At 56.2% G+C, this 25840-nt stretch overlaps 1 protein-coding gene across 2 annotated transcripts in view; it reads right to left on the bottom strand.

Moving 5' to 3' along the window:
- Positions 1-10320, bottom strand: part of MYT1 (myelin transcription factor 1) — a 31357-nt gene extending 21037 nt beyond the window's left edge. For both annotated transcript variants that reach the window (XM_087818658.1, XM_016202896.2), the window contains exons 1-5: positions 10266-10320; positions 8903-8933; positions 4404-4466; positions 3529-3776; positions 1537-2241 (exon numbers count right to left, since the gene is read on the bottom strand). In XM_087818658.1, the coding sequence (XP_087674784.1) occupies positions 1537-2241; positions 3529-3776; positions 4404-4466; positions 8903-8933; positions 10266-10320 (1102 nt within the window). The remainder of the gene's footprint in view (positions 1-1536; positions 2242-3528; positions 3777-4403; positions 4467-8902; positions 8934-10265) is intronic.
- Positions 10321-25840: the final 15520 nt, after the last annotated feature.

Here is a 25840-nt window from a genome sequence, read left to right as displayed (position 1 = left end):
AGAGGGGAGACTGGCCAGGCTGCCCAAGTGCCCAGAGGGGCCTGGGCTGGACAGTGAGGTGACTCTGGAGAAACTGGTCCACACCAGCTATCTGCCCAGAGACGAGAAGACCAGAGATGGACAAAACTGCCCCAGACAGCAGGGTGCACAGTGATCTGAAGGGCAGCCCACATAGGGGCTGGCACCACTTCCTCTCCCAGCAGCTCGAGTGGGGGCAAACCTTCCCGGAGCCCCACCCTTGAGGTCCAGCCTCTGCATAGGAAGGTGAAGGTAATGTGACAAGCCCCCTGCAAATCTAAAGGCAGCCTTTAGATTTGACAACATGAGAACAAAGTGAAGAGACTTACCCAACGTCACATGACAAACAAGCGCCTGGGCAGACATTTAAGCCCAAATCTCAGTTACTGGGCTTATCTAGCCTCTGCAAGCCCAGAGAGGTCACTAGTGAGTGTGGGGGACCAAAGGGGACACCTGAGAGGGCACTGATGATCTCCAACATAGCCTATGCCCTTGAGAAACTCCTGGACAGAGCTGTCCCCTCTGGGAGAACCCAGACACCACAGAGCCACACACACAGGGACGGCTCACAAATCCCTCCCAGCACCTGCTTTCTGAGCTGGCCTCTGTGCAGGGCACCCATGTCTGCACCTCAGCATCAGCTCCACATGGCCTGCGTGGCGCTGCCTGACGCTCCTAGCTCGGCCACCTGCGTCTGTCCCACGGGTCCATGCCCTCAACTTTAGCCCTGAAAGCAGGACACTACATCTGATCTCCTAATGTCCATCCCATAGGTATGAGTGCCTGAACACTTGGGCCTGGAGCTGTCCCTCTGTCTGTGTCCCCAGTCACTCTCCTCTCCAACACTGTCCCTGATCTGTGGGCCCCACGCCCACCCCCAACTGACACCCTACATCATCCCTGAGTCTACGTCACCTTCACATGTGTCTCCTTGTGTTCATGTCCTCTCAAGGCCTATGCATGAGCCTGTGCTGGCCTGAATGTGAGCCCCCAAACTGCTATCCCTCAAGTCTGTGCCACCCTGAAAGGGTCTCCCCTTGACAGCTATCCTCAGGTTGCAATAATGTCCCCCTCTGTATACTCTCAGCTGTGGCCCTGAATATCTTCCCCTGAGCTGGTTTCATGAGTGAGTGTTTCCAGAAAACATGGCCCTGCGTGTCCCTCCATGATCCAGGTGCGTTCCCCAGGTCTATCTGTGCCCTCCACAACCCAAGTGGGTCCCCCAGGCTGTGGCTGGGCCACTGAATTGGGTCACTGTCCCTCCCACCCTCCTCCTCTCAGCTAGTGCCTCAGCTCTGTCTTTCTCTCCGATGACCTTCTGTGAGCCGTGGGAGCCCTTTCTTCAGGTTCAATGACCAGACTCTGTGGTCGTGTGCCTGTTTGTCCCTCATCTGCATCTGCCGCCCTCCCAGCAGGAAAGGGCGTCAGGCCATGCCTCTCCTGGACCTGTATCTGCACACCTGGGCATCCTGGGTGAAGGACTGGAGGATGCGTGTGCAGAGCAGGCACCAGCCCTACCTTTGCTGCAGTAGGTCTTCCGCGTGGCATCCAGGGGCCTGGCCGCCTTCAGCGGCTCGCCTGGGCCCTGCTCCGCAGGCTGGCACAGGGCATGCACCTGCTCGGCCTTCAGGGCGATGGCCTGCTCCAGGAGGCCCAGGTTCCCCCGGGTCATCACGTCGTACATCTCAGACTCGTCCGGGACCTCGTCCCTGCTGTCTTCAGAGTGCAGCTCAACTGTGATGGAGCCCTCCGGCTCAGGGCTGCGGGGCTCGGGGGCCTTCTGGGGGAGGGCCTGGGGGGCGCCCCCCTGGCAGGTCACATCGGGAGTGTCCTCCTCCCCCTCCTCGGGACCCAGGGACACACTGGGCTGGCTGGACTCCTCGCTGGTCACACCCTCCAGGGACTGGGGACACAGCTCCCGGGAGCACGCACGGGCGACCCCGATGACTCCCTCCGCGCCCCCCGGCTGGATGAAGACACCCTCCTCCCCTTCGTCGCTGGTGGCCCCTTCTTCCACTTCCTCCTGAACCAGGGGCTGGACACCGGGGCCCGGCATGGCGTCTTGGCCCAGGCCCTCCCCGGCCAGTGCCTCTTCTGCAACTTGGCCCAGGTTCAGGAGAGAAGCTGCGATGATCTCCTGACAGCTGCTGCAGCTGCCTGTGGAGGAGCCTGTGGGGCTGCCCATGGGGTCGGAACCACAAGGAGGCTGGATGGGGCTGCTTCCTGCACAAGACCAAAAAAGCCACGTGGAGGGGTGCACAGGAAGGGTGGGTGTCCGGGCCCCTGCCCCGCCACCTGCCACAGCCGGGGAACACAAACCCCTAGAAATGGGGACACGGTGAGGTCATTTTAGTCACAGCCCCTGCCTAGGTCGGGAGATCACATTGAACTTATTTTAGGAGTAGACGGAGTAACGACTACTCTGTTTTTAAAGCAATTGCGGTACTTTCTCAAATCATTTCACCAAAGCGAGACCAAAGAATACATCAGATTTTTTAAAATTGTTTCAAAATCAAAAAGCAGTAAACAAATTTATACTTTTTAAAGGACTCAGCCCTAACCAGTTTGGCTCAGTGATTAGAGCATCGGCCCGCAGACTGAAGGGTCCCGGGTTCAATTCCTCCCAAGGGCACAGTTGCAGGCTTGATCCCTGGCCCCAGTCAGGGCACGTGCAGGAAGCAACCAATCAATGCATTTCTATCACATCAATGTTTCTCTCTCTCTCTCCCTTCCACTGTCTCTGAAAAGAAATGGGAAAATATCCTCGGGTGAGGGTAAAAACATAAAAAATAAAAATAAAAAAAATAAAGGACCCAAATTTAAACATTTTCACCACCATGACTAAGATGTAGGGTGCTCCCCATGCACAGCCCTGTGGAGTCTTCCGCAAGGTCTTGGCAGCCCAAGAGGCCAGCCCTGCAGTCCATGCTCCAGGGGACCGAGCAGGGAGACTGACACCGGACCCCAAACTCCCTCCTTTGTAATTAGTGCTTCCTACCTGGAGCCCAGGAGGCCACACACACTTCAGGCACAGCCAGAGCCTCAGAGGGAGACAAGTGTGGACACCCTCCAGGATATGCTCCAAAATTTAAAATAATCCACCTCAGACCCAGAAGTTCAGGGGTGCTGAGGGGTTTGGACCCGGGGCCTTCACATCAGCATTTGCCAAGGGCTGGGTGCCCCACAGGAAAGACGGTGCAAGCAGGCGTCCTTCTCATTCTCGCCAGACGCCAAGCAGACCCCCGCCCCAGCCCCAGGCAGCTCTTCCCAAGGGCCAGACACACAGCCATGTCCATGTGTCCGTCATCTCTCGTCACACGCACAGTCACACACACAGTGTCTGCACAGATGCAGCCGCCGGCCCTCTCCAGGAAGCCCAGCCGGTGTGGGACAGGACATCGCTTGTTCTCAGGAAGGGCGTTCTTGGCGGGGCCTCCCGGCTCACAGGCTGCGACTCTCCAGGGACACACTGAGCATCCTTTATTCGAGGCAGAAAGAACAACAAAGCACCTTCAGCTGGCCCTGGGCGATGAATCTCCTCCTGTCCTGACATCTCAGCTTCGTCTTCCTCCAGAGTTCCTTCCGACGCATCAGAAACAGAGGCGTCCTTCACCTCGGCATCCTCGCTGCCGTCACTGTCTACACCATAGCCCTCATCCAGAGCCAGCCTCAGGGGGTGTGACTTCCGCTTGGACACCAGGTGCTGGGCCTTGGCGCCCTCCAGCTTCCTCTTCTTGGCCAGAGGGCAGCTCTGCAAACTGGAGGAGGGGACCGGGTCGTGGCCACCCCGTCAATACTGCCCGGGCCCCCTCCCACCCTTCACCCTGTTTCTCTTGGTATCTCATTGCCATCCTTCCGCTAGAAGCCCCAAACTCACTGGCAGGCTGGTTCCAGACTTGAGTGAACTGTCCTGACTGTGCTTTAAATGGCATTTTCAGCTTCTCTCAGAAGACCCCCGAGGGTGGGGCCGGCACCCGCTGCTCTGCTCTGCACCCACCCAGGCCCACCCCTGTCCACCTGCACACCCTTCATACCCTCACCCACCCTCTGAACCTTGGATGGCAGTGGGGGTCCCTGAGGTCCAGCAGACCCCTCGGGATAACTCAGATCATCCCAATGCACCCCAGGTCTGTTCCAAGCTCTGCTGCTCAACTCACACAGCCTCACAGCAGCCTGTCAGGGAGACCTCGCACCCACGCCATGGCAACACTCAGCCTCAGCTGTGAAGGCCCCTCAGTAACAGGTCGAGTGGGAGGACACTGCAGCACAGCACTCGTGAGCAAACGTGGATCCACAAAAGGCCCAGGGCACTAGGTGGGCTCCAACACCCCAGCAGCCCACCCTCCTTCCCAGGAATAGTGGTGAGGGCCCTCAGGCCTCCTTACCTTCGGTGCCTGGAGTACTTGCCGCGGATGTGTCCTGAGCCCGTGCATCCTGGGGTGGGGCAGCTGGGGAGACAAGTGGAGTGGTCATTCAGGGGAGGGGCCCTACCCAGACCCTCACCCTGGGGAGCAGAAGATTGTCTCCAAACTGTCCATCTCAGAATGGATGCTTGCAGTTGGCTAAAAATTAATGAAATAATTCCCCCCACTTAAATAAATGAACAGTTCATTACAGTTTTATGAATGTGTTTAATTAGAGATCCCTATGTCTGAGATAAGACTCCCAGCACTGGCATCTCCTAGGAGGCACTCTTTCCACACATGAATCTTTTCCATCGCAGGCAAAGTGTCCCAAGGGGACGGGACACTCTGAGGCACCACAGGACCAGTGCCTGAGGCCGGCCCAAGGGCAAAGCACAGACACTGGGACTCTCCAACATCACTGATGTCCCGCAGCTCTGAGCCGTGGTCTCTGCAGCCTTCGCCCAGTATGCCCTCGCCTGGCACACTGGGCCAACACAGGAAGGACCGTACAAACACGTAGATATGGCCAAGACACCTGCCCCAGGCTGGAGGCACCCAAACCTGGTACGGCAAAACCAGGAGGACCTGCCCTGAGACCTCAGTGGGGGTGATGCTGGGCCTCTCACAGCCCCCCTGCCTCAGGGCTGGTGAGTAAATGTGGGTGGGCAAGAGCCCCAGGAGCTCCTCACCCTTCACTATCATCTCTTCCCACAGGACCAAACCATGGGCAGCTCCAGAAACTTCTGATCATGAACACAGACCATAGCGCCCAACCCACTTCCCCAGGAGCTGGCTCCCCAGGGCAGCAAGGGGGCCTGTGTGGAGTGTGGGGTCAGTGTCCTGTGGGCTGTTGGACACATCCACAGACCAGTGACTGCAAAGAGCTGTTATCACCCTATTTTAGGAAGCAGCAAACTGATACTCAGCAAGATGGAGAACCTGTGGGAGGTCACCTAAAGGAGGGGGGCTGAGCCTCTCCTGGAAAGGCGTCACCCCAAGGTGCCCCTGTCCAGATGAGAAGGCTTTATTTTTAACAGGAGCAGCAACAAGTTCCCACCCTGGATCAGACATTCCCAGAGCCATGAAGGAAGGAGCGTCCAGGCCACTGACACCTCAGGCCTCTGGAACCCAGAGAGGGGCCCACCCTTGACCTCCTTCCAGATGCCCCCAGTGATTTCTAACCTGACTGATCCCAGGCATGAGTGCAGACAGCTGTGGGGCCCAACTGGCCAGGAGGCCACACCTACTGACCCGTCAGGGAGAAACAGAACAGTATGTGGAGGCAAAGCCCCACCCTGAGGTCAGCAGTGGCCTTTGGGGGATCAGGGTGTCTGGTGGGAAGACTGCCTGCAGCCCCCATGTTGGGGCCTCATGGATGATCTCAGTGCTGATTTTCATTGTTTTTAAAAGAAGACAGAAGGAGCGATAGAGGGAGGGAGGGAAGACACTCCACTTTTTACTGTGGATTTCTTCTGTGGACACAGAGCTGTGGCCACTGTCCCCTGGTCTGCATGTCCGTCCAGTCTGTGCCCTACACTTGCTTCACACTCTCAAGAACTAGTTTTGAGACTTTCCACAAAAGCTCCTTGTTATGGGGGATTTGAAGCTGAGGTCCCAATTAGTCGATTAATCACTGAGCTAATCAGGCAATTAGGTGACAGCTGCCGGGGAGGCCTGTGGGGTACTGGCACTGCCCCCAGCACGTCACCTGCTCTAAGACACACCTCCGCCCACCAATTCAGAAGAGACCTGGCTGCCAGCCCAGCCTGTGTGGAGAGCTGGGAGGGCTACTAGGAGAGGCGGCTGGGATGGGTGGGCTCGGGAGGGCCTGGCGTGGTCAGCACTGAGCAGATCCTGGAGACCGAGGGTCTGGCTGCGAACAGTGCATTCTGGCAACAGATGGGCCCAGACTAAAACCCAAAAAAAGTGTCTGGCACCTTTTTACCGGCTCGAAGGTAAAAACCACCAGACCCCTGTGTTTTCTCTTAGACACTTAAATTCGGCTCTGGAGGCAGAAGGAGCTGAGGGCTCACTTGTCCCAGCTTCTCTGCAGCTCACCTCATCACAACCCCATGCTGCTCCCCAGACAACAAGGGGCTGTGCTTGAGCTAGTGAAGAGACAGCTCGGGAGAGGTGACACAGAGTCTGGGACAATGGGGCCCAAGTCCCTTACCCACGGAGTGAGTCCTGCATGCAGCTCCTTACATAGAACACAGCAAAGAGCTTTCTCTGTGGTCACACTCCCTGTGCCGGCACCCACAGGGGAAGTCTGACCGGAACGGGGCTTGTCTGCTTGTACCTGGGAGAAAGTCCTGTCGTGCTTGTCTGCCCATTCCTGTGGCACGGATATGCTCACAGTGGGCGACGTGCACAGAGCTGAGCCACCAGAGGCCACAGGTCACATCCCCGCAGGCAGCTCATGGCCACAGGCAACAACGGCTCCCATCTCGTGGGATGCGTGTGGCGCTTTGGCACAGTCTGCTCCACTTCACATAAGTACTGGTTCTCAGAAACGTGCAGAGCTGCTGAAGACGCTGTTGCTAGGATGCTACACATAGTTTCCTTAGTTTACACATAGGAAACTAGACAGGTGCTGCTGTTACCAAGTCCATAGGTTGACCCGTAATACTAAAGAAGGTAGACAAGGCCTGGTGCTCACACAGCCTCGCTCATGTTGGCTGTCCTCTCGTAAAGTGTTTCAAAGCCAATCTATTTTGAGTCACTTTTTCTTCGAGCCTCAAAGTTACGAGAGAATATCCAACCCTTTGGGTTTGCCTTTCCAACTCCTTCCATAATTTCATCTAGTGCCAAAATTAACTGCCATTACCAAAGCCAGAGCTTCCCAAGGACTGAGCCCAGGGCCCATTGTCACATGGCCCAGGCGAGGAAGTGGCACCTCCTCCTGGAAGCTTCCCCACCTGTGACCAGGGCCCTTAGAGATCACATGGTGTTGCTCAGGGGTGCTGGTCCGACTGCTGCCATCCTCACCCCACCACCCTTGACCAGGGCCGGGCTTTGAGCTGTAGGGCATGGGATTCCGCTCTTCTGGTTAGATGACCTTTACCCCACTCATCCTCAGTTTCATAAATGGGACAAGAGCACCAGCAGGCACAGCCTCCGTGAGGGTCCCTGACATCAAGACCGTACGGACCGGCCACCACAAAGCCTGCCCAGGCCTGGGCTCTGAGCTTCTGTCCAAACTCCCACGCCCCTTCCCTTCCAAATCCAAGGCACAGCCCCAGAGCTGGAAGGACTCTGGGACACTTTGGGGGCCTCCCTTTCTACTGAGTGGCAAAAGCCAATAGCTCAACAACCATCTAGAGAAGAATAAAGTGGCCCTGGCCCCTGGGTTGTTCTGTTTAGTGAGAATCTCCACCCCTAAGAATTACAGTCCAGCTGAGGCCCTGGGGCCCTGGCATCATGTGGAGAGCTGCTCAGGAAAGAGCGGCATTAACCCTCAGGAACCTGTATGTTCTCTGTCTCCACCCAGAGTCTGGGAGCTCACAGAGACTTCCATCGAGGTGTGCTTGTCAGCCTGGCCCACAGCATGGGCACCTCATGCTGCGGCACACCTACCTGCTGTCTTGGGGGCTGGGCACCATGGTGTCCTCAGCACCAGAGCTGCTGTGGGGCAGGAGCCCCTCCACCCCTCCACGGATGAGCCTCGGGCACGTTGTCTCATAGGAAATTCGTGAAAGTTAAATGGGGCACCCATTGCCTGCATGGCATATTGGGGACCCTTAGCAAGCGTCACCCCCCCCCCTTCTCTCGTGTTTTGAGCTCTAAGAGGATGGCACCGGAGATCCCGGGAAGAGGCCTGCAGAGTCTGCAGTCTGCAGGCAACGTGGGGTGGTGCTGGGACGGCCCAGCATAGGGATTGGGGTGGTTTTGCCTCTAGCCGTCCCCCACCCCAAAGACTTTGGCAAGGCCCAAGGCAGCCAGCAGGTGAGGGCACTGCAGCCTCGGGGAGGTAGGCCTGGCCCCTCCTGCTCTGACCAACATGTCACTGCAGTGGGCTGTCCTCCTTTCTTCCTCAGGACACTCGTGCCCTGTGAGACGTGGCCTGGAATCTGCAGTCACAGAGCTCTGCCACACAAGATCACAACACACAGAACCACCATCTGCATTTCTGAGTCAGTCGAAGACTTGGGGCCAGGAACATCCTGTCCCAGTTCTGGCCAAATGGGGCCTAAGACCATCAGACAAAGAAGCCTGTAACAGCCCACTAAGACCAGCAAATGCTGGTGGTGGCCAGGTGTGCACACATCTGTGACCCTGACGTGAGGTGGCTGTGTGATGGGATCAGGGCAGAGGCAGGGTGACGACAGCTGACATGTGGCAAGGAGAGAGGGGCACCATTAGGGAAAGGGGACCCCAGGGTGCAGCTGGTCAGTTCCAAGTGCCCAGTGTGGGGACATTTAGGGCCTGCAAGACCACAGGTATGACCATGCTCAGTGCTAGCAGGAAGTCTTTCTTACCTAAGGTCAGCACCTGCAGGCTCTGGGAGTGCTGGTGAGAGAAACAGGAAACACTGAGTCAGTATTGAAAAGGCACAGAGGAGAAAAGGTGGGGCCAGTCTTCTCCTGACCTTCTAGCATGCCTTAGGGTCTAATGGAGCAAGCTGCCTCCTCCAACCCCATGAGGGGCTGGTGGCTTTGCAGAGGGATAGATAGCTCCCCCCCCACACACACACACAGGCTCTCTGGGCCCTCAGGGCCAGGGCGGTATCTCTTTCTCTAATTGCACATAGAATTTGGTTTCTGGCAGGAAACCTGACCCAGCAGATAAAGCTGGACAAACAGAGGAGCAGATGGGCTGAACGGCTGGGGCTCAGCGATGGGCCCACTGAGGGCAAAACACACCGGGGGTCCCACTGGGCAGGCAGCACACCTGAGAAGCTTGGTGTTCCCCTCACCTGTGTGTGCCCTGTGGTATTAGGGGGGTGAGGTTGGCCAAGGGACAGGGCTCAGTCCTTGCAGAGCCCCTCTCCCTCCTCACCCCACTGCCAGTTCAACCCAGCCACCTCCCAGTCCCCACCAGCACCCAGACTGACATCCTGGGAGGTGGAGGCTGGTGACGGAAAATTGGCCACCTGTCACTTCCAAACAGAATGGCCCCCTGACACTTTTGCGTTCCCTGCCCTGTGGAGCTGGGTCTGTCTCCTCATCTCTGCCTAGCATGCTTTGTCTGGGCCTGAGGCCCTGCAGCTGCCCCTCAGGCACCCTGAGACTACCAGAGCCTTATGCCCCAGGCCCCAGGGCAGGGGAGGAAAAGGCCAGGCCTGGGCACTGCCGTGGGCTCTGTTCTCCTGAGGAACACTGTTGGAGACAGTGACATCTACAGCTTTAGCCGCTGGGACTGGGGTGGAGCCAGCTGTGGATGCCGGGAGGGGAGGGGAGGGGAGGGGAGGGGGGAGGGGGGAGGGGGGAGGGGAGGGGAGGGGGAGGGGAGGGGAGGGGGGAGGGGGAGGGGAGGGGAGGGGGGAGGGGAGGGGAGGGGGGAGGGGGAGGGGAGGGGAGGGGGGAGGGGGAGGGGAGGGGAGGGGAGGGGAGGGGGGAGGGGGAGGGGAGGGGAGGGGGAGGGGAGGGGAGGGGAGGGGGAGGGGAGGGGAGGGGAGGGGAGGGGAGGGGGGAGGGGGGAGGGGAGGGGAGGGGAGGGGAGGGGAGGGGAGGGGAGGGGAGGGGAGGGGAGGGGAGGGGAGGAGGGGAGGGGAGGGGAGGGGAGGGGAGGGGAGGGGAGGGGAGGGGAGGGGAGGGGAGGGGAGGGGAGGGGAGGGGAGGGGAGGGGAGGGGAGGGGAGGGGAGGGGAGGGGAGGGGAGGGGAGGGGAGGGCAGCACTCACCTCGCAGGGCCTTGGATCGCGTGCGAGCTCGAGTGTCCTCATTCTCTAAGCTCATCTGCAAGGAGAAACAACTGTTATGTTCACGGGAAGGCAGGGCCGCCCGGACCTGCGGCCGTCTCAGCTCAGACTTTGCTGGTGATGGCAAGTCTGTGACACAGAACTACCGGGAACAGCTCACGGGGCAGGAAAGGCCTGGGGCCTGAAACAGCAGGCCAGCCCCAGGGTCCCCCATGCCTTGTGCCTGCCCCCCACCCCTGCCCCCTGAGGAGGAAGGGGCCTGTCCCACCTGCTGCTCACCAGGCACAGGTGCTCAGGCACTAGGGCAGGTCGTTCGTCACAGACTCTGACAACACCATGCCCAGAGCCCAGCTTCCCATGGGAGTTATGTGAGGGTCGTCCGGTCAGAAACAAGTGGCTGGGACCCAGATGGACCATCCGGGAAGCATTCAGAGGTGAGACAGCTTCAAACTCCATTGTGTGCTGTCCCAGGAACAGTCCAAGGAGAGGTGGCCTGAGCTCGGGGACCTTCCCTAATGTGAGGCAGGACGCTCTGTGTGTGTTCCTAGGGGCGCCAGGGCTGCCAGGACACGACCACCCAAGGGACTGAGCCCAAGTCACACAAGTCGCTGTGAATGTTGTAATGTTCTAATAGTCCCATTAACAATGTAAAGAGAAACAGCTAAGATTAACGTTACCCTAAAGTAAGTTAGCCCAATCTATCCAAAACATTATCATTTCAACAATAATTGGTGTAAAAATTGTGAATGGGACTTTGTTCTGTGATAGCTCAGAAAACTTGCATGCCTCCAGGGTTCACAGCACATCTGAGTGTGACCAGCCACATGCCAGGTGCCCATGGCCACTGCGCTGACATGAGGCTCTAGAGGCGAGAGGTGGGTCAGTGAGAGCCAGGCTGGCACAGATCAACCAGACCCACTGGCCACCCTCAGTGTCACTTCTTCCAGGAGTCCCTCCTCGAACCACTTCTTGGGCGACACTGCCCACACAGTCCTCCAAGGAGTTGAGGGAGAGCCCTCAGGAGCTACAGGTCATCACACAGGATCGTTGGCCTGAGGCACTCATGACACATCTGATCAGGCAGGTGATGAGGCAGGAGGTGGGTGGTCGGCAGGAGCCCTGACATGCTCCATGTCTCCAAGGGAGAGAAGCCTCTGCCTGGTCTCCTACACCCCAGGAGGCCCCAGGAGAGCAGGGCTCACCACCTGTGCCCATGGTCAGGAAGAGGAGGAAGCTGTGCCACCTGTCTCAGACCACACTGTGGCCATCAGAGGGGCAGCAGACAGTGGGGAAGGAGTGGCAGGAGAGAGGAAGGCAGGCCGGCAGGAGGGGATGTCTAGGGTACCACCCAGGAAGACAGAAGGAGGGATCCCCCCAATTAGTGAGATAGAATTTGCAGAGCAAACCTCCCCCCAAGCAGCACTAACATAGGATGATTTGTGTGATTTGTTAAGGAGGAAAAGTCAAAACCGGGGGTGACTTATGCAGCCGGCCGGGGTCCAGGCCGAGGAGCCAGGGTCCGAGGTGCACCTATCACAGCCATCCAGCAGCGAGACACAATGGCCACCATTTCTATTTTGGAAATGAGGTTCCCTGTGACCAAGAGCTGACGTTGAAAGTGAAGAGAGGAGCAGGCTTCAAAGGGGCTTCATTACCGTCATGAGCCTTCAGACGCATCTGTGGGCCCAGGCGCCTGCCTCCCCTGCAGGATGCACCATGACGCTGATGCTGCAAACTGCTGGGCGCCTGCTTGCGGATGAAATGCGATCTATAGCTCTTTTTTTGTCAGGTTTCCCAAGGAAACTGGCAAGCAGTCTGCTACGTTAAAGCGTGCCTTGGCAATTTGGATTTCCTGCAGATAAATTATTCAAAGAGCAGAGAACAGAGAGGGTGGCAGGGGTGGGTCGTGGGCGCTGCCTCCAAACCGTGAGCCCTCTGTCGAGCACCTTCCCTTTGCAATTTATCTGGTCAGTCAGTGAGAAATTCTCTTCGGTGCATGTAGCTTTGATTTTAAGGGGGAAAACTGCTCGACGGGATGAAAGACAAGTTAGCTCTTTAACGTGAGAGTGGATTTGTAAGAGCCAAAGACTTGGGATATTAGCAACGAGGCTGATTTCTGAGCTGTCTGAAGCCGGCAGTCCTGGCAGTCTCGGACACAGGGACAAAGCTGCGATAAAACCAGTGAGCTCCATGGTTTTCCCTCTCAGTGGACGTGCAGCACTTCAGAGGTGGATTCTCAGCTGTCCTCATGCCCTGGAACCCTGCTCCGCGTCCCAGACAGAGCCCAGCACCACCCAGTAGCCCCCACCCCGCAAAGACAAGGAGACACATTCTAATTTTTCATTCATTTCTTGCTTAAAAATCCTTTGTTTGTTACAGGCACAAATCCACAAATAACTGAACAGCCTCTAGCCTTGTGGGTAAAAAGGCCCCTGCGTCACAACTGAGCCACCTCCAGCCCACTCCTGTAACACCAGCCCATTCTGCCACGCGGAGCGTCTCCCTCCCCTGTGCTCCTTAAACGGGCTCTGTGCTCAGCCAGCGTTCCACTGGTTTTGTCTTCAATAGGAAAGCTGGGGAGGAGAATCACTTACACACGCCACCCCTGCGAACCAGCCAGGTGGCCTCCGGGTCCTCCATTCGCCTGCTTCACTGACACCATTGACATGGGTCTCCCACGGGGGCTGCTCCTGCTCCTTCCACACGCGGTTGTTGGTAAAGTCGAGAGTAGCCCTGTGAGCTCTTTCTAGGTACAGATGGTTCTCACTACAACTTGCATATCACTGTTGACCAAATTGGGTTCCCTGGGTTGGACATTTACAACTGGGAACCAAACAATTCCCTGTGGTCAGCAGCCTCCAAACCTGTGGATTCATCTGGACTCTGAGGCCATGGAGGGGAGAAGTGCACTCAGACCCAGCCAGTGGCACAGTGGCCAGGAAGGAGGCACTCTGCCCAGGAGTGCTCAGCCTAGGCACCACAGGCTTTACGCCAATCTTCACTTTTACCCCGAGGTCAGTTCTGCCCACACCCTAAGTTCGGTCCTTCACAGCGCAGGAGCCTCCCTGCCATTCTGCACAGACAGCTGAGGCCTGGCCCCGAGAAGCCCCAGACAAGCTGCCTCCTGGCCCCTGCAAGATATCCTGGCCCGAGCAGCGCCACCCTCAGTAACAGAGGGTCCCTCACTCCAGGGAAGGGGGGAGTCGGGGGAGAGCTCAAGAGGAAGGGGGCTGCTCAGACCCAGGAGCCTTGGTAGGGAGGGGAGGCTGAGTGGATTAGTGGAAACCTGAGGACATTTAGGCTGCCTCAGGATGGGAGATGCTCAGAGCTGGGGAGCAAGGAGCACCCTTGGGTGGCAGCTCCTCTCAACAGTCAGGCCTGTGCCCTCCTGCTCTGCCCTGCGCATGCTCATTTCCCTCACGGCCCTCAATTCCATCTCAGATAAACTCCTTCATTCCAGTTTCAAGTCCATCGTGTCCTGCAGAGCGAGGTGCCATGGCCTCATTCGCTGCTCAGCACACGTTATGTGAGGATGGACGGATGGACAGACAAGCGGGAAAGTCAGAAATGTCTCTGAGACCCTGGACTGGAGAAGACAGCTGAGCACACACCAGAGCCCCGAGCTGGGTGAGGGTTCCAGAACCCTGAGACCACAGGGACATTCACTCGGCCCTGGGCTGCAGGTTAGGGCTTCATTTTATTCAGAATTCATTCCAACAGCTGCAAAGTTGCAGAATTACAATGGACTTAGGACAATTTTTTAAAGCCACAAGATTATATGGATTATAGTGTCCCTGGAGCAGACTTAGAGGGAGAGGCGGGAGCATCCACTGACTCCCAGGAGACCACAGGCAGCCCTACCTGAAGGAAGTGGTGGCATGGAGTGAGGGGGGCAGTGGGACATAACCAGAGGTGGCCAGGAGCTGACCATCACCTGCCCTATTGGCTCTGAAGTACCCGCCCAGTGACCCCTTTCTCCAGGGGAGGGCGCGCTCTGTTCTCTCACGGTGCTCACCTGAGGGTGCGCCTGCTCACACTGGCTGCTAGGAAGCCCCTGAGCAGAGACCACTGCATCTGATCCCAGCCACTCCTGGGCAGGACTCCAATTCAGGACTCAAGAGCAGCGTTTCAGGATGCTTCTTGCTCCTCTCCCGTGGAATCCTTCAGAGCCCTCCTGCCTCACCCTGCACAGCCTCCCCGGCTTCCCTTTCTTCTGAACACACACCTGTGCAGGTCAGGGTCTGCCTCAGAGCCACCTCTGCTTCGGGACCTGCAGGTTCTGCTACCTCCGGAACCCCCAGCAGACCCCGGCTTTCCATTCTCTGATCTCTGAGGCTTAACCACTCGCACACACCCGTGCACCCCTGGTTACCTGCAGTGACAGCTCTGTCCCCCTTTGGGGCATCCCACTGCGTGTCTGACATTCTCCTGGCATTTCACCCATTGTTCTACCTCCTGGCACCTGAAGACACCAGCCTCCGTTTTGGGTTGCAGAGAGAACACCCACAGAGCATTACTGACCACGTGTCCCAGGAGAGGTTCTCCAGGCACCTCTAAGCATGGGACCATGGCTCACTCCAACTTCAAGTTAAAACTTACAGCTTTGTAGCCCTGGCCGGCATAGCTCAGTAGTTAGACCGTCGGCCTGTGCACTGGAGGGTCGCGGGTTCGATTCCCTGTGTCTCTCTCACATCGGTGTTTCTCTCTCCCTGCCCCCTCCCATCTGCTCCCTCTAAAATCAATGGGAAAAAATCCTCACTCCTCAAGTGAGGATTAAAAAAAATTATAGCTACATAATGACACCCTGATAAAGCGACCACGTCTGCGTCCCTGTTTAAACTCCACAATAAATGGAATTTGTACCTGCCCAGAGGTAGAAATTGGGCCATGTTAAGTGAAGTGGCACCTCCCTCCCCCATCAGGAACCCCAAGGCCTGCCTGAACGTCCTGCAGTCAACCTTCTGACTGCTTATCTCTAGCCATCCACTGGGTAGCATGTGGCTCAGGGCCCCAGTGTTTCATTCTTCAAGGTCACGTAGAGGTATGAGGACCTACAGTCAACGCCCACTCCTTGTCTCTTTAGGGCTAAACAAGCGCACACTCACAGACACCCCACTCAGCACTCCCCCAAACACAACCACCTGATCTTTTCCTAGGGCCCCTTCCAAACCCACCTATGAGCTGTCCACTTGCCTGGTGCTGAACCCAGAGCCGCTGTGCGTGTGAAAGGGTCCCACACAGGATCCCGCCGCCCTCCGGACACTGAGCTCCTCGCCCACCTCCTATCTGAGGCCAGTGCTGCCAGTGCCGTGTGATTCTCTACTGTCCCGAGGCCAGCACAGCTGGGCTGCATGAGGCCTTCTCAGTCCCCCCGCCTGAAGCTACCGCCCGCACCAGGTCCCCAGTTCTGGGAACCGACCCTTCCACAAGCCAGAACTGCAACTCAGGCCCTACCTGCCCAAAACAGAGTGAAAAGTCTCTCTTGTGAAACGGTCGATGCTGCCGGAGAACCTGACCGTGGCCCACAGACTGGTCCGTGGTAGGTCCCACACCCGCAAGCTCCTCACACTGGAGCCAGGGAGATAGCACCTCCCTCCCATCCCTCACGCAGCCCCATCAATGCGGGTGGCCCAGAGCCCTCGGCCTCAGACGAGGTCCAGGCAGCCTTCTGTGGCTTCACAGATACTGTTTTTTTAACAAATGGAGGGTCTGTGGCAACCCTGCGAGGAGCAAGTCTATTGGCAATATTTTCCTACAGTATTTGCTCAGTTTGTGTCCCTGTGTCACTTTTTGGCAATTCTCACAATATTTAAAACATTTTCATTATTAATATATTTGTTGTAGTGACCTGTGGTCAGGGATCTTTATGTTACTATTGTAATTGTTTGGGGCGCCGTGAGCCATGCCCATATAAGGCAGCAAACTTAATAAATGTTCTTTGCATTCTGACTAAGAAGCAAAAATTTGTGTGACTCACTTTATTGCAATATTAGCTTTATTGTGGAGGCCTGGGCCTGCAGTATCTCTGAGGCTGCCTGTCACTTTTCTGGTCATGGGATCTCTGTTTAGCTGCTCGGGGCTGGGATGAAGCAAGTAAGGCATTTACCTGGGTGCAAATTTAAGGGGGAAACAAAAACTCAGCAATCGCAATTAAATAATAGTTATTGCAATATTTTAAGACATCAAAATTAATGTAAAAAAATCCATGATGAACAAAATGCTAAAAATTTAAATAAAGGTAGGATTGGTGTTACCGACTTTTCCTTTTGCCTCGGGCTCCAGATGGCTCGGCACAGCACCGATAATCCCATAGGAATAAAAGTTCAGGCGGGGGTGCTAGCACAGAGCCATTAAAATGCACATCCCAGCCACAGATTCAAAAGAAAGATGTTGGGCTTTGAGAGTAAAATACAAGCACCCTCGGATGAGGTTGTCACCTAAAACTCTGAGGTCCTGCCCATCCACACCCTGGGACATCACATCTTGGTGGCCGTGCCTTGGGTCACAGCTTGAATCCTTGACAGAGGGCGACTCTGTATCTAGAAAATGAGATCAGAATCTAAGATCTGGGAAGGGAGGCCCACCAAGCCTGTTGTCACCTGCCCTCCTGTCTCCAAGGGTCATCTGAGCCTGGGGACCCAGTTCTGCCCAGAGAATGTCATGGGAAGTTCTAGAATTAGAGGTGTGGCGTGGCTGTCAGCGCATGTGATGTCCTGGGTTTTGGCACAGCCCAGGGAAGGGCGCCTGAGTCACCGTCGTGAATTTTAGGCCAGCACAAACCATCTGCCTCCACTTGGGAAGATCGAAACAAGCAAGATATCCTAGGGATCCCCAGCCTGCCCAGGTCAGACGACAGTGACTGAGGCAAGTTAGGCAGCCCGGCCCCCGTGCTCTGCTGTGGGTCAGCTCTGCCCAGCTTTCTCCCTCTCCTTTTAAAGGGACCAGATTGCTGATGGTCCCAACCTGCACTTTGCTTAATCTAGACTGGTGATGACCAGCCCAGACGTCACCTGTGTGCTGCATGCCTGGAGTGGGAGGGACCTTTGCCCAGGCCCTGGGCCAGGGTGGGGCGGCCCTCCCAGTACCTCACCTTGCCTCGGGTGTCCAGGAGCCTCGAGGTCCTGCAGCTGCTGGCCTTGTCTCCGTGTGTCCACCTCTGACTCAGCAGCTCACCCCGGAACTCATTTTCTGAGGGTCAGAAAAGGAATTAGTGAGTCCAGCTGCGCATCCCAAGGGCAGAAGCAGGGGAACATGGGTCCTGTTTGCTCAGCCATCTATGTGGTCCCCGTTTTCTGGAATCCACCAAAAGACACGCAAGGGACAAGAAAAGGGGCCCTCGTAGGAACGTCATTCTCCTGATTGGGACACCCCTGCACCTCACCCAGGGTGTCCACGGGACACACTGTGGGTTCCAGCCAGGGCTGATACAAGTCACTGTTCCCCCCACCCTGGTTCCTGGCATCTTTCCTCTGCAGAAGCTTCGAGTTAATATTTAATTCCTCACAGAAGTTCACAGGTCCCCGCAGAGGCTGAGGCATCAGCTGGACGTGACAAAGAAATGCATTGTGTACCTATTCCCTGCTCGGCACTCCCTGTTTCCATGACAACCAGCTTTCCAGAGCCGGGCAGCGTTCAAAGGAAGGTCATTAGTAACCAACAATAAAAACAGGAAATGAAAATTCCTGCGTTCTGCTCTCTGCTTCTCCTTGAAAAGAGGTTTGGATTCTGCTGAAGGCAAGTCAGGCCCACCGTTGTCATACCCATGGTCCCCTCTCATGCTTGCCAAGCACCCCCAAAGGTGGTCTTTCTGGAATTCCACCTCTCCTGCCCCAAGCACCCCCATGGTTCCTGGCGACAGCGTCCTCGTGTCTGGAAACACCCCCATGCCCTCAGAGGGTCTCCTGTGACCTCCAAGAGCACAACACAGAGAGAAGCAGACTGGTCGTCAAGGAAACACCTAATGCAAGGTCTTCAAAGGAATGGTTTGGTACCTGTGTGCCCCCCTCGCTGAGCCATGGGCCACCTGCAGGGGACCCCTGTGAAGACTGGCCTCGACCAAAGAGGTATGAACTGTGTGACTCTTGGTTCCTAGGTCCTCACAGGTCACAAGCACACTCAAAATGGGGCCAAGCCCACACAGGTATTCAGATTTCCAAACCCGTAACAGGCATGTGGGGGACAGCCTTTGGGACTCACACGGGCCCTGAGTTCACAGGTGGAGGCACAAAGAGGAAGCAGACAGACTCACACACGGAAGGGATGAAAGACACTCAGGGTGAATCAAGAGGCATAGGGTGTGTCTCGCAGCTGAGGACAGAGGCGAGAGCACACGGGGCTCACTTTCCACACACACCTTCCAGGAGAGGCGACCCCACAGTCCTCTGTGCACTGGCTGGTTTGCGAGACTCCAGTGGAATTTCTTGTCCCTGTGACATATGTAAACCTGTGAGGTGACTGGGGCATGTGTCACTGACAGCTGGAGGGGAAAACATAAGAGCCTAAGATCTGTGGTGCTGCCTGACCTGCGTGGCTCAGCAGTTGAGCATCGGCCTATGATCCAGGAGATAGCGGTTTGATTCCTGGTCAGGGCACATGCCCAGGCTGCGGGCTCGATCCCCGGTAAGGGGCGTGCAGGAGGCAGCCAGTCAATGACTCATCATTGATGTTTCTATCTCTCTCTCTCCCTCTCTTTTCCTCTCTCTGAAATCAATAAATATGTATATTTTTTTTAAAAAAAAAGATTTGCAGTGCTGGCAGGACTGTTTCCCCCCTTGGCACCCCAGCAGGGGGCCCTAGACACACACACCCCTGTGCGACCCCCTCGAGGTCCCTCCTGCTTCCCAAAGCAGCCCAGTGGGGTGAACAGAGCAGGTCTCTGATGGGAGACAACCAGAAAAGCAGGTGTTTCCCATTCTCACCTGGCCCCATTCCCTGTGTTCCCCACACCTGTTCAGGCAAAGCAGAGGGTAGTGAGAGCATTGTCACCTGAAATGCCCACTGCTGCCTCCTCTGGGCCCAGGAGCAGGGTGGCACCTCAGTGACCTGGAGCTCACGCCCCTGGTGTGTACCATCAAACAGGGCACCCCCAAGACCAGATCCTTATTCATGAACCCGCTCTACCCTGATGTGAGTCCTTCCTTTTCCTGGGAACTTTTTGACAGCAGACTATAGTCACTGCTGGAAGTCATAGCTCCCCCTGTGCTGGGAAATAACTAGGGCCCTAGGGTCACCCTGGGACCACCTGTGGCCAGGCCACATGCAGACCAGGCCCATCCTGCCTGACCACAGAGGCAGCACATGAAGCCCCCACACGCCTGACTCAGAGCTCCCAGGCTGGAGGAAGGCCCTGCTGGGGCCCCATCAGGGTGTGCCTCGAAGAAGTCACCTGCTCTGGGCACACTGGGTGGTGGGGCAGAGCTGCCCCCATATCTGGCCTGAGTGTGCCCCTCTTCATCTGGGATGCGAAAGGAAAGCGACGCCTGGGGATTTAGAGCTTTCGTGGGAAGCGCCCTCTCAGGGCCTGGTGCACGGTGAATGTGTGAAGATGGCACTGCCTTATTATCAGGAATCTGGAGCACGGAGCAGGTTTTCCTCAAGACAAGCCCTCCTGTGGGTTCTTAGGTGTCTAGTGAGCTCATCTGAACTCCTGTGCACAGAGGCAGCAGACAAGCTGCTTGGGAACAAGTGGTGTGGAGGTGCTGGCTGGGACCTCTCGGGGTCTGGCACCACAGGCCTGCCTGTCCCCACAGGGGCCCCCCCGGCAGGCAGAGACGCTCAGGGAAGCAGCACAGGCCGTGGAAAGGAGGCTCCTCCTGCGCTGGCCCAGCCGGTCCTCTTCCCAGTGGCCCCACCTTCTCCACTCAGCAGGCCAACCCCCAGGCCCGGACTCAGCAGTTCCCAGAAACAGCAGAACAAAGCCCTGGACCCCAAGCGTGCAGGGTCCCCTTGGGAGGCCCGTCAGCCCAGCACTCCTCAGTCCCTCTCTGTCCCCTCCATGTGGGCTTGATGCCCCCACTTCCCGTTATCAATTGGAGGGTCCCCGGGTCTTCCATGACACCTCACACTCCTCTCAACTTAACCCTTCCTGGGGCTTTTCAACTCTTCAATAAGCTTGAGGCGTCACATTTAAAATCACGGTCCGTGTGGACTGCACACCCAGCGACATCTACCTCACCCCCAACACAATCACGTTTCTTAAGAGACCCAAACTGGCTGACTCTACACCTCGCTCCCACGGCAGTTGGCCTCCACCTACAGCCCTCCCAAAGCAGCTATCCCTGAAGGGTCACCGTCATGTCCATGTCACATCCCCACAGTGCACCCCCTGAACCTGAGCCCCCCTCTGCAGCCTGTGGGCTCCTCCTGGCTGCTGGCCATCCCATCAACTCCTCTTCTGACTCTGGTCCCTGCTCCTAACATCTGCTCCTCACAAGACTGAGCTTTCCTCTCCCAGGGACACTGGGATTGTCTTGCACCTCAGATCCTGCCACTGTTGTGTTGTGAATCTCACCAAAATCTGGCCACTTCTGTCTCTCCAGCTGTTTTGTTTTGTTTGCAAAAACTGACAAACTGATTCTAATATTTATATGACAGTTCAAGGAAAATAGAAGAGCCAAACAATGAAGTTGGGCCCTCTCACACCATACACAAAAATTAACTCACAGCGGATCACAGATCTCAGTGTAAGATCTAAAAGTCTTAGAAAACATCGAAGTACATCTTCCTGGCTCTGACTTAGGCAATGGTCTCTTAGAGGTGACACCAAAAGCACAGGTAATAAAAAGGAAAAGTGGATAAATTGGACTGCATCAAAGTTTATGACTTTTGTATGTCAAATACCACCAATAAGGTGAAAAGACAACCCATAAACTGGGGGGGAAAATATTTGCAAATCATGTATCTGATGAGGGACTGGTATTCAGAACACATAAAGGATGCTTACAACCCCATAATTAGACAACCCAATTTGAATAGACACTTGTCCAAAGACAACATGTAAATGTCAGTATACACACGAAAAGAAGCGCAACATCGAGTCATTAGGGAAATGCAAATTAAAACCACAAACTCACTAAAGTGACTATAATTTAAAAAAACAAAACAGACAGTAACAAGTGTTGGAGAGAACCTGGGGAAACTGGGGCACAGATGTGCTGCTGACGGGATGAAAAACGGCACAGCTACCTAGAAAATAGCCTGGTGGTTCCTCAAAATACCAAGCACAGAGTCACCACACAGCCCACAGTGGCCCAACAATTGCACCCTTAGGTACAGGCCCAAGGGAAATGAAAACATATGTCCACACAAAGCCTTGGGCACAGCCCTGCTTCACATCTTTATTCATAGCAGCCAAAAGGTGGAAACAACCCAGATGTCCATCAACTGCTGAATGGATGAGACAAAATACCGCTGGTCCCCAGCCAGGCGGCTCAGGTGGTTGGAGCACCGTCCAAGACGCCAAGGTTGTGGGTTCCACCCCGGTCACGGCACATGCAAGAAGCAACCAATGATGCGTAGACAAGTCAACAACAGATCGGTGTTTCTCTCTCTCTCTTTCCTCTTTCTCCCTTCCTCTCTTTCTAAAATCAATCAATAATTTTTTTAAAAAAGGCTGAATTGTTCTTGGCACTAAAAAGAAATAAAGTGCTCCTGCATGGTGCCGTGTGGGACCCGCATGCAGGGCGGGCTCAGCAGAGGCAGAGAAGAAACACTACCCAGAAATGGCGAATCCGCAGAAACCCAGGTGTGTCAGAGGTTTGGGGGTTTGGAAGTCAAGTGGGGAGTGACTGCTGATGGCACTGGGCTTCCTTCTGGAGGGAGGGAAGCCCTGTGAAGTCAGTGTGGGGACTGTGCAGGGCCAGGGACGTGCTGAGGCCACTGAGATGCTCGCCTCATTGGGGTGCCTCAGAGGATGGGGGACTGGGGGAGTGCCTCAGAGAACGTGGAGCTAGCATTGATCAGCTTCCACTGGTCAGCAGGGACTTTTGCACATCAACATAATGATTATAACCCACTGGATAAAATAAATCATGTCTACACAGATATGAATAAAAATGAATAAATTGGTAGTTTAAGGAGGAATGAAACATTTCCATAGTTTCAAAGTACCCTCCCCCAAATGCTTATTAAGTGCAAAGAGAAAGACTGTCACTGCCTCAGGAGCTGTGGGATGGCACCATCTCACCCACTGACCAAAGCAGGGGCATCAGGATCAGGGAGAAGAGCGTCACACCTGGGTGTCCCCAGTTAACCCACATCTAGTCATGGGGACAGCTGACAAACCCAAACTGAAGTTCTACAGAAAGCTGACCAGTACCCTTCAGGAGGGTGAGGGTGAAGACTGACGAAGCCAGTGAGATGCAGCAACCAAGGGCGCGGTGGCCCTGAGCCTGCCCTTGAGACCTGAGCCTGCCCTTGAGACAGACTGTGCAGGTGAGGGCGATACTGGAGGACACACCTGAGCAGGTGTTCTCAGTGATGGGCATGGACTTGGCAAATGTTCTCTCAAATGGTTGAGGAAAAGCAGCTCTGTCCTGTATTTGAAATGTTTCTGTGAGTTTGAGATTGTTTCAAAAAATATTTTTGAAAGTAATGGGATACAAGGATATGATTTTGGTCATAGTGGTGTGTCAGTGGAGGTCTCTGTGCGGAGAGACTGAAGCTGGGGCCCGGGGGTGGGGGGTCCTCAGGCCCCTGCAGGTGCACGTCTCCACTACGGCAGTCCCGGGACTGTTCCTGGAAACCCAGGGTGGCTAAAATGTCTGGGCCAAGGCTGGCTCCAACCTGCCCTGCTTGCTTTCCTCGGGATGGCCTGCTCTGTCCGGGCCTCCCGGGTGGCGCTGCCCTCCAGAGAGTCTGACAGCCCAGAAAATGAAAAAGGGAGTGGCAGCGGTGCCCTGGACAGCGGGTGCCTGGGCCCCAGGCAGGGCTGCAGGAGGGCCCGCATTTGCCCCCCTCCGCTTTCCCTGCAGCCCCAGGCCTCCCAGGCAGGGTGCCCGCTCACCGCCGCCCTTCTCTGCTCCACGCCTGAAACTCACAGCTGCAGGGGGTTCTGCTCCTGGTCCGGGTGGGCTCTCCAGGCAGGGTTGGCATCCCACCCCAGACCAGGTTCTGGCAGGAAACACAGACAGGGCCACGTGACAAATGAGGCACATTTTGCTCTCTCCTTCCTTTCTTCTTAAGCCGGATTCAGTGAGGGTAAAATGAAGACTTGCTGAGCAGAGCAAAGGCGGACCTGCCTTTGCTGAGCTTGGTGAAAACGAGGGGGGCGGGGGGCTGGCAGCTCCACCCCTGCACATTCCTCTCCTTATTTTGCTTCTAAACCAGCCTCGCTGGAACTTTCTGTATCCACTAAAAGCCAAACGCGAGCCCTTTACCTTAATCTCTGCAGCAGCAGCTCTCCGCAGAGAAAATGATACCGATGCAACTTCCAGCCCGTGCACTTTCTTTCCATTTACATGCAAATAGTGACCTTTCACCCAGGCAGCCTCACAGAGTGTTTCCTTAAAAATGCAAATAGCACGTTGCAGGCAGTTACTGTGGCTGAGTCTTTCTTATATTATTATTATTATTATTATTTCTTTTAACCTTACCAAGCCTGCAAAAAAAACAGCTAAAGTGCTCGGCAGTAATAGAGACTTTACAAACCAAATCATCAGCTGCTCTCCAGGCGGCCTGTCGGAGCCCGCTAGCCGGGAGGGGGCCCCAGCGGGACGGGACCCGGACGGGAGGCGGCTGTCATCCCCCCGGGCCCAGCCTGCGGGAAAGGCACAATAGTGCCCAGCTGTTTCAGTCTGAGTCGCCCAGGCCAGGTCTCCAACCCAGGCAGGTGCCCGGAATACAGGCTGCAGGAGCTCCACACAGATACATGGGACTTCACAGAGAACTTCCCACTCAAAGTGGAGTTCCACGCTCGGTGTCCACTCTGCCTCCAATCCCCACCTCCATCGGCCAGCTCACATGCTCTCCCCGAGAGGAGGAGCCGGTGGGGAGGCAACCCTCCCTGCCAACAGGAAAGGCTAGAAGAATAGGCTAGGAGAACCAGGGGGAACCCAAGGGAGATGGACAGGGCTACCATATTTGCATACCGTATATGGGGTGAGGGGCTCCCTCCACCTCCGCATGACCCACCCCCCTGACCAAGCCAGGCCACAGGCCAGGCAGGAGCTGGGAAGACATCTACTCCGTCACCTGCACCCGCCCACAGATCCCAGGGCCCCTGTAATTGCCAGCCACCCATCCTCTGTGTCTGTGGTCCCCCAAGCCCAGAGCTTCGGTCACCCCAAATGCTCACGAAAAGGAGGGTGGTGGCCAGACAGGCGGAGACACTCTTCAGAGCAGGTGCATCAGAGTTGCCTGTCTCAACCCTAGGGTGCAGACAGGGGAGCACAGAGGAGAAAGAGGCAGCCTGACAGACTGGGATGGCACACCCGCAGCCTGAGGGCGGTGCCCTGGGCTGGCCCGGTGCTGGGCAGTATTGCTGGGTGGCCTGAAGGGAGCCACTTCAACCCAGTCTGCACCTCTCACCTGGGAAGCTAATTGGTCTCCCAGCCTCGGTGTCTGTCTAGAAAACAAGAATGACCCAGCATCCATCCACCCACCGGGCACACTGATGGGAATTAAATGGGTCCGCACCACCCCAGGCACAGGGGTTGACATGACAGTGTCAGATGTGCCTGTTTCATGGGTGGCGGTCCAGCCTCAATGAGAACAATGTACTAAGTCCTTCCAATTTCAAGTCCGTCTTTGCTGCCCAAAAGCAGGCCAGGGTAGAAGGTGTGAGAAAGTGCACAATTCATGTGCAAACCTGCGACCAACAGGCGAGCTCATTGTTCTGCTAAGCCTGGTAACTGAATAGGCGCTTTGAACACGAGTCCAGGGACCCTGGGACAGTGACGGCCCAGGAAACCCAGGGCTGGGAGGGCCCTTGTTCCGAACGCACGACTTACGTCACAGGTGAGGCACACCACCTCGGAGACGCCTCGTGGAGAACAGGCAGCACCTTCAGTGGGAACCCTGGGCTGCCCTCGGAGGACAAGGGCTGACACCGGTTACTCTCAGGATTCAACGACCCTGTAGGTGTAAAGGCTGAAGGGCTGTGGCAGGTCAGCTCAGCAGGATGCACAGGGAGCCTGGGAAGCATCTGGGCCCTCAGAGCTGTGGGTCTGCCTCACGATGACCCAGGGTCTTACCCCCGAGCCATTAGCCCCTGCGGGTCTGAGGTCTGGGAGCCCCACAGACACTCTTGGACCTTGTCAAGCAGGCACCTCTGCATGACAGTGTCCAAGCTCCGGTCCCAGCAGAGAGAAATTGGGAGGTCGGCCATGGTCCAGTGATGGGCCTGCTGGTGGGAGCAGCCGCCTGGCCTTGGAGCTCCGGGGAGCCTGTCCCTCAGTCTGCTCCTCTAATGCACAGTTTTTAGACAACAAAATGGGGAAAAAGGAGAGGACCCAGATGGCTTCTGCTAGAGCCTTCAGACCAACATCCAACTGGATCCAGGTGTGAAGCCAGTGTGAGGGTGGGTGGGAGCCCAGCAGGCTGCTCCATCGGCAGGTCAG

The sequence above is a fragment of the Miniopterus natalensis genome, chromosome 7, assembly GCF_054644295.1.
Source record: "Miniopterus natalensis isolate mMinNat1 chromosome 7, mMinNat1.hap1, whole genome shotgun sequence".
In the NCBI taxonomy this organism is placed as follows: Eukaryota; Metazoa; Chordata; class Mammalia; order Chiroptera; family Miniopteridae; genus Miniopterus; species Miniopterus natalensis.
This window is presented reverse-complemented; position numbering and strand designations above follow the sequence as displayed.